The sequence below is a fragment of the Phodopus roborovskii genome, unplaced genomic scaffold, assembly GCF_943737965.1.
Source record: "Phodopus roborovskii unplaced genomic scaffold, PHOROB, whole genome shotgun sequence".
NCBI classification, from domain to species: Eukaryota; Metazoa; Chordata; class Mammalia; order Rodentia; family Cricetidae; genus Phodopus; species Phodopus roborovskii.
In genome coordinates, this window is record NW_026126567.1 from 14957231 (window position 1) to 14973006 (window position 15776).

At 38.1% G+C, this 15776-nt stretch overlaps 1 protein-coding gene across 1 annotated transcript in view; it reads right to left on the reverse strand.

The window, feature by feature from the left end:
* Mtbp (MDM2 binding protein) overlaps positions 1–15776 on the reverse strand; it is a 68738-nt gene that overhangs the window by 39053 nt on the left and 13909 nt on the right. The window contains exons 10-11 of the mRNA XM_051202503.1: positions 14326–14398; positions 8210–8327 (exon numbers count right to left, since the gene is read on the reverse strand). Of these exons, the coding sequence (XP_051058460.1) occupies positions 8210–8327; positions 14326–14398 (191 nt within the window). The remainder of the gene's footprint in view (positions 1–8209; positions 8328–14325; positions 14399–15776) is intronic.

Consider the following 15776-nt stretch of genomic DNA (forward strand, 5'->3'; position numbering starts at 1 on the left):
ATGTGTTGATGTGACGTATGTGTGTGTGTGCATATGTGCGATAGTGAAGGTCTACAGTGGTGTCCTCCTCAGTCACTCTCCACATTACTTTGAGACAGTCTCACAGAACCTGGAGCTCACCAACCAACTAAGCTGACTGCCCAGTTAGCTCCAGGGATCTGCCTGTCTCACATACTCTCCATTTCTTCAAGGAAGAATAAACTGGCACTTATAAGCACCCACAATTCAACTGGTGACAGGGGAACAGAAAAACAATCTTCCACTGGCTGTTTCTCTGAATTCAATTAACCACTGAGAGAAAATATTCGGGGGTGGGTGCATGTTAATACTTCTTCTTCTTTTTTTAATCTACATAGCAACTGCATTAAGATACTGGAGGTAATCTAACAATGCCTTAAAGTGCACAAGACGAAAAGCTTATTCTCTAAGCAGCGTGAAACAAAGCACCAGTGCCAGGGCAGTACAAGGCAGCGGACCTGGAGCTCTGAGGTAAGGACCAGGGACTCTCAAAGAATGCCGAGGTGCTGAAGATGGAGCACCCTGTACATTTCTTCCTCTGCACAATTTCCAGCATTCTGGAAGCGAGACACCGCACTGAACTGTTCTTTCTAAAAATGTTTGTGGGTGCTTGGCCTGCACGCATGCCTGCGCACTGCATGTACGCCTGGTGCCTGTGGAGGCCAGAAGAGGTGATTTCCCCTGGCCCTGGAGTTACAGATGTTTATGCTAGTGTTGGGAATAGAAGCCAGGTCCTCTGGAACAGCAGCCAGGGCTCTTAACTGCTGAGCCATCTTTTCTCCAGTTCCTAGCAGCTAACCACACACCACATGAGAGGGCTTTTAACATACATCATACTGTTACACATACACATATGCAAAAATGCTAAAACAAAATCATTACGTTAATTTTATCACAGCAAGTCTATTATTTCACATATTTGATCTGTGAATAAATCCTTATTCCTAAACAAGATGAGTATCAAGTAATTTTTAGACTACAACAAAGACATCATTCCTATTCATAAAGAGTCCTTCTAAGAAATGAATTTACATTAGGCAATTAGACAAGAAACACAAGATACTACCAGAAGACAGAGTGACCTTAATTCACGGGTCACCTTAGAAGTAACAGTTCAAGCCACATGTGTCTCTCCTCTACTTTCTGAGTTTGTGTGAGCTTGTAACACTGCTAGCCCAATAAACACCGAGCAACTTTCCTCCATAGAAAAGCACTGACTTTAAAAACTCCCAGCCACACAACTGCAGTCATTTAAAACATGTTGTCTCAGACTTTTGGCAGGTGCTAATTGAGGACTTACTTAATAACTTTCATGTAAACTCCGAAGGAAGTAAGTACCAGACTTACAATTAGCAGTTACTTAATTCTGATCACTCCTCTTAACGAAGTGCGGGGAATGGATTATAAAAGACAATCTCTATTTCTGAATGCTGTATTTGCACAATCAATCAATGAGGCAATGTTTGGCTTGCATGCTCCTTCAGCAAGACGTAAAAGCATCTTGCTACATGACACACACAAAATGGGAAAGGAAGAAACTACCAAGCATCAGTTTGTTGCATCACATTTTACAAATTAATATAAACCATAGGTGAGGTGTATACTATGATTAGAAACTCATTAGCAAAAAAAAGTTAATGTTTTTACAGTGCTAGACAGAGTTCAAACCCAGGCCTGCTAATATGATAGGTAAGTACTCTACTCAGACACAGTTCTACTGCGATGAAGGGAAGCCATCATCTTATACCAATATGTTTCTTAGTGGGTTTTAAAACATTGAAACACATTCTGTTCACAGTTCAACAATTATGAAAATAAAATTAAACTGATGTAAAGAAGAAGTATTACTTCATATAGAGAAAATAAAAATATCTCAGACAACCAGGGAGTAGTATCTGGACAATTATTTTACATATTATCTGTAAGAAATGAAAAAAATAACAAAAACAGCTCTTTTAATAATCATGCCAAATGCAAGGCCAGCCTGGTCTACAGAGTGAATTCCAGGATGGCCAGGGCTACAAAAAAAAAAAAAAAAAAAGCCCTGCCTTAAAAAAATAAATAAGTAAATATCATTATGAAAATAAATATCAACATACAACCTAGATTCAAGATGGGCTTCTTAGGAAACTATAGTCTTTATACCAATAATACCATTGTTTACTTATAAACTCAACATTGAAATAACTCATAGAGATAAGTAGGGGGCGTTAAATGCATGCCTGAGATCATCTGTACACACACATGCACTCAGGCAGGTGTGCACACTCACACATACACACACACACACACACACAGAGAATCTATCTACTTTACAATCCTAAAACACCATGCAGTCACATACAGCCAACAATGATCCCTCCCCACCACGCATTAAGCTTTGAAAAAGTATACAATTTAGCTGTTAATAAAACTATTGAAGAAAATATCTATGGCTCAGTTCTAGAAAGAATCTTAACTGATAGCTGTATTTACTACTGTATGAAGCCTCCTACTGTGGAGATTACAAAACAAAGATTTACAAATTCTATCACAGCCATTTCAAATGAGTAACATCAGGCTCATACGTTAAATACATTTTCTTTCCATTACAACACCTAAAACAGACAATTTGAAAGCAACAATGAATAGAAAATCTATTCAGAGGCTATCCCAGGGCCTCCAATCATGCACAATGACTTCCTTATTTTTGTATAGACACAGGAAGCATGTTAGCTGCTGCACAATTGCAAAAGGATACTGCAAAGCTTGCAAAGTGTTTACCCTCATTACCAGTGAGACTCGAGTTTGAGAACTTCTTCCTACTCGGGAACTGTTATCTCTCTCCAGGCTGAAGTCCCGAGTCTCAGCTGTCCCGGAACATGTGAGTGCTTCTCTTTAATAATTGAGACTCCCCAGCTGGGACTGAAGCATGCAACCCCAAGGGGAGGACACATGAACCACCCCAGGTGCTTTTACAATAGGGATGGCCTGACCACTGACAATGAATTGTTCTCATGTGCAGCCCAGCTCCACTCCTTTTGACATCTTTTCTAATGTTTACCTGGTGCTGGGAATCACTGAACTACAGAGACCAACAAAACACTACATTTCCTTCTAAGGGGACTTCAGTGAGCCTTACAAAACACACAGAAACAACCAAAAAGCCTTCTGTGTGGTAAGAGCAAGTTTCCCAGCACTGGGGGACCCCTCCTCTTCCCTCCCATCCGCCACCTCCCGCTTCCCCACTCATCTCTTCCCCACATACGATGCCTTTTTTTGTTTTGTTTTGTTTTGTTTTGTTTTGTTTTGTTTTTTGGTCCCCAGATATCTGCATGGCCTCTGGCAGTGGCCAAAGTGCATGGGCAAGGGTAGCGATCCAGCTTCCTCACGCTTGACTGAATGTTGAGGCCTTGTCTTGTGCAAGCCAAGCGCATGTAACTGCAACTGCTGTGAGTCTGTGATGTTGTGACTACAGGGTTTCTCTGCCTGTCTTTCTTCTAGCTTTAACATGCTTCCTGGCGATTCTTCCATGATTTTCCCTGCCACAGAAGACAGCAAATGGTTCATTTAGGGCTAAGCCCTTATCCATCACTGATTCTCTTAGGCAGCCATGAATTCTGCATTAAGCACTGAAAAAAGATGCTTCTCTAAGGCTGAGAAACCTTTGTCTATGTCTATTTTTGTTTTTAACACTTGCTCACAAATCTTATGGGAAAAATATATATCCATTTCTCCTTGGTAGATAGCTAGGAAGGGAATTATTGGGTTGTATGATTAAGTGCAAGTTTACTCTCAAAATGTTCTATTAAGTATCTCTCTCCCACAAAAAAACTGTGAGATTTGCAACATCCTCAACATGGGATAGCCACGGGTTTCAATTACAACCGTTCTAATGAGTGTCTGATAACATCCCATGCTGGTTGTCATTTGCATTTCTCCAGTGACTAATGACACTGAGCAGCCTTCCTTGAGCTTTCTTAGCCATTCATATATCATCAGCAGTGGTTAGTTGAGACTTAACCACTTGTTGCCTGGGCTGTTGGAAAGAGTTGCAAGGATCTATCCTGGCTCAAACATGAAAGGAGCTATTTTCTCTTCATACATAGCTTATATTCTAATTTCTGTTGTTGACTTTCTAACTTGACTCCATTGTGACTCAAGAACAAACTAGATAGTTCTACTTTTAAATTTTTTGCCTTATTTCATTATGTGGCACATATTATGACCCACCCTGAAGAATGTTCCTGACTGAAAGAATATCTTGTGTCTTCCACTAAAATTTGTTTTCAAAATCACTACTAGATTTTGTTTCTCAAGATGGAAAAGATTTAATAAGTCAGTTGTGTGATGCATTTTAACCTTATGCATTTGAGCCCACTATTTTGAAACATGTCATCAAGCTACTTACATATGAAGAAGGCACATAACATATGTCACCATTTCAAGACATATCACCAGTCCCTATTAGTCTAGTACCTTTAAAATGCTACTAGACTTTTCTATAATAAAAAGGCTTTTTATGCAAAGCATTTACTGTTTTCTTTCAAAAGAATGCTGGGTTTGTATAAATTAAGCAACAAAATTTATAATTGTTCTAAAATAATCAGACATCACTATTTTGCTACCTAAGCATGAATGAGTTCCCTAAAAGTCAGGGAAGAAAAACATAAGCCAGAATTGTAAACCCTCTTCCAGCAGAGTCTCTGACAAAGGAGACTGTGGAGGTCTTCAGCTGCACTCAGATTAGTAGCTTCCACCCTATGATGAGACAAGCTTCATGATTTCTAGATAGCTAAATCCTGTCATTGCAACAAAGAAGTTCTTTAAAAAATAAAAAAATAAAAAAAATCACTTTGCAATATTCTAAAAAGCAAAGATAATATATGCAGTGTGCGGGCACACAGTAGGTCTCTGACACTGACAGGTGACAAGGCTTGTCTCATCTCTATGACAACATGATGATCACTGGATTTTTCTTTTTAAACAATCTTATGTCTCCATGAAAACCTGGGTGCTTTTCATTACACAGCTGGCCTTTTGTGTAACCTATACATAAAGAAATCTCTTTCGAGACTCACAGGGTTGGTAATTTCATTAGTTTATGCAATTCTTTCCCAGTTTTCTCCATAGCATGATTTTCAATCACTTTGCTTACTTAGAGCAATTCTTTGCTACTAGACTTTAAAGTCCGTTTCAAGCTGAGCACATCCTGGTTCCCACCATGGGGCTCTGCTGCTACTTAAGAACTTTCCGTCTATAAAAGGAACTATATCTGTAGCTCAGTAAAAACATACATGTGCTTTACAGGGAAAGAAACCGGAGGAGCTGATAACAACAGAGACACATATTTCAGCTCCTGGTTCTTGAGTGAGTCCAGGTTAACTTTTTTGTTGTTGTGGAGAAAGCAGCCATTACTATCTGGAAATACACAACCCCACTTACAACAAATATTTCTAAGCATGTGTAAGTATCAACCAGAGACAAATTTACAATTTTACACAGCAGGAAGCAGCAAGGAGAAATAATACAGCTGCAACCATGGGCAAGCAGAAGTGTCAGCTGGCAACTGCAGGTGCATGGCAAAACTGATCCTGACTGAGGAACCAGCTTAGGAGAAAAGGCCTGCAACATCAAGACAATTAGCTCTGTGACAATTTGGGGTTAAGAACTAGGGATCTTAGCTCTTCTACAATGTAAGCTTTGAGATTTTGTTTAATGTGGGTCGAGCATGTAAACAGTTCACATAAACCATAGATGCTCAATTAAAGTGTCTGTCAAAAACATGAATAATGCATCTACAAGTATGTATAAATGTTGAACAAACATACAGAGGTATTCTTTTCACCATAAATAATATCATTGCATACACTGCTCTTTTCATTCAGTGTCTTCAGGATTATTCCCAGTCAACTCTTACTGAATACAATGTTATAGTAGGGCTTACAATTACATCTCAACACTTACTTTCTATGTAACAGCATGAAAACAGTAAGCAACCCCTAAATGACTACACTGCATCCAGTGGACAGTATCCATTCCATGTTTAGGTCAATGAACCAAAAAGAATGTTTAACTGGCTGGCTGGATTCATTAATTAAATAGAATGATTAACAAAAGTCACAAAGAAATACAATCAGGAAATTGTTTTGGGAAACAGGATAAGCCTTAATTCAGAGATTTCAAAAACAATGGCGAAGAAACATATTTATGGTTTGGAGATGACCTAAGAGTTAATGTGGGCCACTGACAGAAGCTACTGTTGTTAGTGATGTAAGTGCAGGAGTATGAAGTTTTCTGGATCCAAGAGTTACTGAAACTAATCAAAAGTTGCCTTCTCTCTCTGTCTCTCTCTTTAAACAAAATCTGGCTTCTCTGTTTTGCCAATGGAATAAGTAACAAATGTCCCTTTCAGGCAGGGTCATAAGCTAGGACAGACCTTAATCAACTATCCTGTTTGATTTTGTTCTGCTTCTTAGATTAAAAGAAAAACTTCTGCAAGGAGAAAGTTTAATCAGTGCTAATGACCTGGACTAATCAGTAATCAACAACTTTCCCACAGTATCGTGTGATCTATGTCATATTATTATTCAGAGGTTTCCCTAAGTTTCAAGAGACAATGATTCTAACACCAGAAAATCAAACTACAAGGTATTTTCTTAATTACAAAAAAAAAAAAAAAAAATGTGAGAAACAAACAAACACCTGAGTAAATTCTTAATCGGTAAACTATCTTAGAATTGGAATTTTCATTTTAGAAGCTTCTTAAAGATGTACAAAGTTACAAGAAGAAAAACAAGCAGTGATGAGCTACCCTGAACATATTCCATTTATTTAAGAGATGCAAATGTTCCATATATATATGACTAGTCGTGAACACACACAATGCTTAGAAACAGTTTCCCATGGCTTCATGCAGCACGAGGGAACCTGACTGACTGTACTGCTGCTCTGACAATTGGATTTTGTTGAAGCACTATACAGCTGGATCCATTCCCAGTGAGCAGCGGAGACGGGTTAAAGCTGCACTTACTCATGCTCTAGCATTTCTACTAATACCAATGAACTGTGGAGGTAAATAGACAATAGATCCAATGAGACAGGAAGGAAGTGCAACACGACTCAGTAGCTGGTGTTGGTTCAAACTTCTACAGTCTGACGCTTGGCAGTTTGTTTTGGGCATACTTAAGTACAGCACAATTTGGTGATAATTAACTCAATCCCATGAACACAGTAAAGCTTAAAACATGATTACATTGCAACTCTTTGTAAAGTGTATGTGACCTCTTCCAGAAAGATGGGTTCTATAGACTGGTGATGTGTGACATCTTAAGGGTCTGAGGGAAGATCTGGTGTGGCCTCAGTCATAGTGCAAAGGCCACCAGACTATTAACTGCCTCTGCTCCCAGCTTTTGGGTAGAAATCAGGTATCTCTTCCTATAAAAAGACAAGCCTGTAACATTCCTGGTTTCCCTAGTGCTAATCTATGAGCACAAGGGCCTCTGTGTCCCCTACATTGACCATCCTAGATTTCTAGGGGTGTACGTGCTTGGGGCAAGACCCAGAAAGAATGACCAGCAGAGCCACGTCGCATACCAAGGTCCCATCAGTTACCTGCTCTCTACCTTCTCTAAGCACCAACGCCCTTATCTGTAAAATGACAATAAACCAACATACATAGTTACTATAAAAGCCTTAGGCTGAAGAGATAGCTCAAAGGTTAAGAGCACTGGCTGTTCCTCCAGATGTCAAGAGTTCAATTCCCAGCAGCAACATGGTGGCTCACAACCATCTATTATAATGGGATCTGATGTCGTCTTCTGTGGTACAGGCATGGATGCAGACAGAACAATATATACATAATATTCAAATAATTTTTTTTAAAGTCATGTTGCTAAAATACCTAGCATGCTGTGTGGCATAAGAACCTGTTAAATGATAAGTTCCAATGTCTTCAGAAAATTATATATATAGGCCCATACAACAAATGAACCATTTTATTTTCACATATTTTGTTCTTGAGATGTGTCTAAGGATCCTATATTCAATAAGTAGCTACCTAATTAACCCAAGCTCTACCTTTAGAGTATTGTCCTTCTTAATGGACATGGTTAGAGGTATTAAATAGTACTTTCCAATAAAGGTTACTTCCACTTCAAATTTAATATCGCATCATCTAGATTATAAAACAACCGAAAGACTTAGTACTTACCACTAATTGTCTTGGGCTTTTTGGCTATGTATTCCTTCCACTTTCTTGAAGCCAGCTGGCTGGGAGGTGGAACAAGTATGTTACTAACAGTACATGGCAATACAAAAAGGGCTCCAACCTGAAGAAAGAACACAGTATGTTATTATTGCTTGCAGACTGAAACTCACTGTTAACAAATGTCATGGGAAATACACATTCCACACATTTAACAATTATTGAATCATGCTCTCTCAAGCACTTCACTGCAAAATCTAAAGGAAAAGACCCCCATGCCCTTCCCCACTAGAAAAGAGAGGAGAAACAAGCAAAATAGAAAGGTCCAAAATTATAGTCTTCTCTTTTCTACTGAAGTAATTATTTCTGAAAATTCTGATGGTCAGTGCTGACTGACAACAAGATTTAGATAGAATAAAAGGGAAGCCTCCAGACACAATTTAGGACAGGCTAGCTTTTAGGCATGCCGGGGAGGGATTATCTTAATCACGTTAAAAAGTGGAAAGACCTTCCCTAGAAGTGGCTGCATCACTGCCTGGGCTTGGGTCCAGGACTGAATGCACTAGGGAATCATTGTGAGCATGAGCAGTCATTGTTCTCTCGTTCCTTACTCTGCATGTAATATGATCTGGTGCCTTAATTCCCCATCATGATAGACTGCACCCTTGAACTGTAAGACAAATAAATCCTTCCTCCCTTAAGGTGTATTTGGCAGGGTATTTACCATAGCAAAAGGAAAAAAGACATTTCGTTATTCATATTTTCTCTGTACATTTAGGTTGTTAGTAGGATTTCGTTGTGCATCTGCAAAACCATGAGGAACTGAGAGACCCAGTACCAAAAATGTGTGGTGCCATAACTTTAGAAACTTTAACTGTACTGATTATTTTTGTGGCTTAAAACTTATAATACATCTGATTCGATTCCATTGGTTCACCTGTCTGTTTTTATGCCAACACCAAGCTGTTTTCATCACTATAGCTCTGTGGTAGAGCTTTAAGTCAGGGATGGTGATGCCTCCAAATGATCCTGTATTGTACAGGGTTGTTTTGGCTATCCTGGGTTTTTGTCTTTCCATGTGAAGTTGAGTATTGTTCTTACAAGGTCTGTGAAGAATTGTGTTGGGATTTTGATGGGGACTGCACTGAATCTGTAGATTGCTTTTGGTAGGATTGCTATTTTTACTATGCTGATTCTACCTATCCAAGAGCATGGGAGATCTTTCCATTTTCTGATAACTTCTTTAATTTCTTTTCTTTAAAGACTTGAAGTGTTTGTCATACAGGTCTTTCACTTGTTTGGTTATAGTTAACCCAAGATATTTTATGTTATTTGTGACTACCCACACATCTATGAACACCTAATTTCTAATAAAGAAGATAAAATTAAAAATGGAAAAAAGAAAACATATTCAACAAATGGTGCTGGTATAACTGGCTGTCAGCATGCAGAATGCAAATAATCCATATCTATCACCATGCACAAAACTGAAGTCCAAATGGATCAAAGACCTCAACATAAATCCAACCACACTGAACCTCATAGAAGAGAAAGTGGGAAATACATTTGAACTCACAGGCAAAGGTCACGTCCTAAATAGAACACCAGTAGCACAGACACTGAAAGTAAAAATTAATAAACGGAACTTCCTGAAACTGAGAAACTTCTGTAAAGCCAAGAATGAAGTCAAGACAAAATGGCTCCCTACAGAATGAGAAAAGATCTTCACCAACCCCATATCTGATAGACGCTTGGTCTCCAAAATATACAAAGAACTCAAAAAACTAGACATCAAACTACCAAATAACCCAATTAATTAATTGGGTACAGATCTAAACAGAGGATTCTCAACAGAACAATCTCAAATGGCAGGAAGACATTTAAAGAAATGCTCAACATCCTTAGTCACCATAAAAACAATGACAGCTTATGCAGTCACTCCTCCATTGCTGCTGGTGGGAATGCAAACTTGTACAGCTGCTATAGAAATCAGTATGTATCAGTATCTTGGAAACAACCTAGATGCCCCTCAAACAAAGAATGGATAAAGAAAATGTGGAACAGTTACACAATGGAGTACTACTCAGTGGTAAGAAACAATGACATCCTAAAATTTGCAGGCAAATGGACAGAACTAGAAAAAAGAAAAAAGAAAAAGGATCTTGAGTGAGGTAATCCAGAACCAGAAAGACAAATATAGTATGTACTCACTCATACATGATACCAGACATTAAGCAAAAGATACCCAGCCTACAATCCACAATCCCAGAGAAACTAGAAGTCTCTTCCAGAAACAAATGGAAGCAGATGCCAAAATCCAAATGGACCAATCTCCTGGAGTACAATCCAAGTGAAGGAGGAACAATAATATGAACAAATGAATCAAGGCCATGATGGGGAAACCCACAGTATCAGCTGACTCAAGCTAGTGAGAGATCACTGACTCAGGTCTGACAAATGGGGAACCTGAATAAGACCAAACTAGACTCCCTTAATATAGGTGGCAATGGTGTGACTGGGACAATATATGAGGCCACTGGCAGTGGACCCAGGATCTAACACTAATGCACAAATGGACTTAGTAGAGCCCATTCTATATGGAGAGATACTTTGCTCAGTCTAGACTCAGGGGTGTCTTAGTCCTGTCTCAACGAGATGATGGGACAGACATAGTAGACTTCCTAGGGGAGGCCTTACACTTCCAAGGGTCAGATGGGAAGTGTGATTGGGGAGAAGTGGGGGAAAGTGGGAGGAGAGGAGAAAGGGAAGAACTGGGATTGGAATGTAAAAAAATAAATTAATAAAAAAAGAACTAAAAAATTATAATGCATCCAAGGGCAATAAAGAAGCTTTTGTTCCTAGAAATAAGAGATTTCATGCTAGTAGGTAAAATGCAGAAGTTAACAAATTAGACCCTCTCCCAAAATATACAGCAGCTCCCAACTGATGTATAAGCAAATTCAACCTCATATTTGTATCCTCGGGCTAAGCACACAGATGTTTATTAAATACTTGCTCAAAAGAATCACTATGATGTATTTATCTAAATTCTCAGTTTGATTAAGGACTAAATAAAACAAATTACAACTTTGGAATTTATATCGTCTATTTTAGAAATGTAGTTATATCAATCAGCACATTCCAATAAAGAACATTAATTTAAAAAAAAACTCTGAGGAAATTTAGGCAAAGCATTAGTCAAATATCTTAAATCTAATGAAAATCTGTTTTTAATTGCCCTATGTAAATTGATTAGTTGCATGAATATGTGACACTAAATTAGCATTTTACAATGTTAGTTCTGTTGCTATTTATTATTTTTGCTTATGCATCCTTAATTACAGATATAAAATTAAGGAAAGAAGTGTTTGTCTTCATTAATATAGGAAAAACTTTTTTAAAGTGTCTTTTACATAGGCAAATGTTAACAATTAGAAGTAAAGCTATTTAGCAATGGAAAATAATCATTTAATATAAGAGACAAATCTAATTCTCTAAACATTAAAACTCAGTTTTTCATAAACAAGACATCATTGTCCAAAATGCAGACCAAGGAGAGGGGCCACCACAGTCGTCAGGTGGAAGAGACTGACACCAGCGAGGTGAACGTGCCAGGAAGTTATCACTTACAGCTGCCTATTGGTGCTGAATGCAATTCTACACATAACTAATATACTGAATCATAACCCACTGCCATGGTCCCATTTTCATGGCAGCCTAATTGTGATTAAACATTTGCTACAAATATTTAAATCAAAGATGAAAACAAATATTTCTGAATATCCCAAGTTTTAATTTCCTATCAAATAAACAAATCAGTTGTTTCTACTGGATCATAGCAGACTTGGATTCTGATCATTTATTCTCATCCACGCACTAACCCTCAGACAACTTCTTGATACCTGAAGATGATGCGTTGGGTTACCTTTGTGACTCAAAAAAGCAAGAAATGCATTTCAAACCTCACTTTCAAACCTTGATCTGATCTTTGCACACGTCCTTTCTAACAAGCTATCACTGGTGAAATAAGACTTCAAACTTTGCAAATTCCCCTTAAAAACAGCATTTCCTAACCATGGAGTAGTGTTATCAGACTCCCTAATATCTTTGTGTAGTCTACGAAAAAAAGACTTTACTACAAGAAAAATGTTCACGTCTGCTTTGGGGGCTAATCAAAGAGAAAGACAGATAGATGAGGGGTAATACTAAACCAAGACATTTCCTGATGATCAAGTAGATTACTAGGACTTAAGCACCAAGGAAGGGTCTTGTCTATCTTCTGCCTTCAATATCTGAACAAGCATCTGACAAAACAAACAATAGTCCAACAACAACAAAGTATAGCCACACACATTATGAAAATGTCACAATGAAATCCATTTCTTATATACCAAACAAAAACATCTTAGTAAAATTAATTTTTAAAAAGGCTACACATACAGCACTCAAATTCAAAGAAGATTATTTTTTTAAAACATAAAGGCAAGTTATAATCCAATGTAAATAAATAGCTTCAAATTCAGATCATTGTTATATAAGTCACAGGACACTTGTGCTAGCTAGGTTTATGTCCACTTGACACAAGTTAGAGTCATCAGAGAGGAGGAAGCCTCAATTGAGAAAATGCCTCCATAAGGTCAGGCCATAAGGCATTTTCTTAGTTAGTGATCAATAGGGGAGTGTCCAGTCCATGGAGAACAGTGCCATCCCTGGGCTAGTGATCCTGGGTTCCATAACAAAACAGGCTCAGCAAGCCATGATGAGCAAGCCAGTAAGCAGCTCCCCTCCATGGTCTCTGCATCAGCTCCTGCCTCCAGGTTCCTGCTGTGTCTGAGTTCCTACCCTGACTTCTTTCAATGGTGGATGGAAGTGTGAGCCAAATAAACCCTGCTCCCATTTGCTTTGATCATGGTTTTTGATCACAGGATCAGTACCCCTAGGACATAACCTGTTTGTATACACCACCCCTCTGCAGCATACAGAGAAGCTTAGGCCTTACACACTCCTTACTGTGCATTATACACTGACGTTTTACAGTCATGGTCCCAAAAGCAAGTTTAAAACAAAATGGCTGCATACTAAATTACTTTATTCACTTCAGAAATGAGCATTATCTTCAATAACTAGATAGACTAAGGATTATTTCATGTCTGCACTAAACGAATCACAAGCATATGTATGACTTAAACTTGATATCATCAAAGGCTAGATCATCAAAAATACTTTGACACACTATTGAAAACACTATTAAGCATATAGGAAATGGGACTGGAATCTCCAAAATTCTAAGTGATCACATAGGCAGGCATTTTACAACCAAAATCACATTTACTTTATAGTATCAGTTTTCTAAGGGGCTTGCAACCAAGGTCTAATTATAACATCATGGGGGACTGCTAAAATTATACCAACCACTATCTCCTCTCAGGAGCATTGGTTAATAGGCTGGTACTACAGGAGTAAGAAATTTACATAAAGATAGCCAATACGTATTTTCTGCTTTAAAAATCATTCCTATAGAAATGCAATAGTTGACAAAATTTCCCAAAGGAAATAAAAACTTTTTCTTCTTAAAAATGATACAGGACTTCTGACTCAGGATTCTACTTAGGATTCTATATTTTTTACAGTTTTTTTAATGTTCTAAAGATATCAAATTTATGATATGATATACACATGTAGCTATTAAAATAGCTACAAATATCGTAAACAGGACTGGAATGTAGAAGTAATTTTAACATAAACGATAACCATCCAATGGTGTTTTAAGTTGTCTCGTTTCACCTCCTAGCCTACCATGAAAAGACAGCACAGGCATACAAATGTCTTCCCAGAGCTCGAATGAGGTATCACCAAAGAGGATATTAATGATGCATTCTAAAAAAATAACTCTTAAAATCATTGCTCATAAGGTTTATTTCTGAGACTCCTATAAAATCAAATGCCACTTTGTCTACAAAACACTTGATTAGTCTCTTGACATGAATTACTTCCAAAGCCATGTTACGTTATATTATACTAAAGAAACCAAATTTATGAACAAGAGCTCTATTTACATTTTTTTAAAAATCATTTTAAAATCCTTAAGGATTAAAATACAAATTCAAAAAAGCCTTCTATACCTTGCCACACAGAGAAGACAGCTGTTCCAACAGCAGCATGGAATTCTGCCTCCTGCAGTTTCCGGTCACCTCTCTGTACTAAGGAGTTAAGGAATAGTAACAGGGAAATAACTCGACTTGGAAAAACAAGCTTAATTTCACTCTCTCATAGTTTACTAAAAATCATTCATTAAGCTTAAGTATAAGAATTGCCAATTACTTTTTTCCTTACACATTATTTTCTTGATTATTTGTCCTGATTACCGTTACTATAAACTATAAAAACAAGAAATAAGTAAAAATCTCTACATTAAAAAAATTCAGAAATGCTATGCTAGTGCTCCATTTCAAACCAGCAATTATGTAACATAAAATGTCTGTTCTGGGCTGGTGCAGGAGCTCGAGGGGCAAAAGTGCCTGCCCCTCTGACAATCCACATGGTTGAAGGAGACCAGCAATTCCTGCTAGCAGTCCTCTGACCTGCACACAAGTGATCCACCCCAAAACATATTCTGATTTTCAGATACATATGGTGGCATTTACAGTTACTTAAGTAAAAAAGATGTATCATGCAACTAGCGTTCATTTATCAGCCATACTGATGGCAAGAGAAACGTGAGTCAGAGGTGAATATGACTTACTCTGCATACCCCACATATTCCTGACATTCTCCACTGATGCTCAATAGCAACAAGGAGTCAGACGGGAGGAAGCCTTGTGCCTTCTGGAAGCATTAACATAGTACTTGGGGCATGGGGAAGGGGTGGGAGAATAGAGTATAAAACTTTTCTTAAAATCATGTCCAGGAAACATACACTGAATTATCTTAGGGCGTGATCCAACATCTAAATGTCGAGTAAAATCACAGAAGTGTCTTTATGTGTGCTGTCTGACTTCTTAGGACAAGCAGGTTTTTGCAAGTCATATCCTCTAGAAACCCAACTTTGGAATTGGGAGAAAAGTGTGGTTCTCCCTGAAGCAGGAAGAGCTCAGAATCATGGCTACACGTACTACAATTCTTCTTTAGCAGAACAGTATTAAGAAAACAACAGAAGTCATGGAAAGGCATCTTGGATTCAAAAAAAAGGAAAGTTAAGACTTTTGAACTAAATAAAATAACAGCAACAAAAAAAGCAATAAAATAAGCAAGTGGGTGTATGAAGACCCACTTGCAGTTGAAGAGAGTTCAATTAAGGCACACTGTGTGTAGACATGGCCCATGCTCAAGCACAGAATATCATAACTGCACAGAAGAAGCAAGATTCGGGCTCCTCTGGATTACTTCCATCACCCTGCCCACAGCGAGTGTCAACCATGAAGGAAAAGGTGATTACTGGAGGGAAAAAGGTCTCTGACAGAATGTGGAGAAGGCAGGAACTCCCTTCCCCAGGAGACCCTCAGTAGGAATTTCCACTTGGGCATGAGCATTAAGTGATAAATACAATGGAATGAAAACAAAAGCAAACCTAACA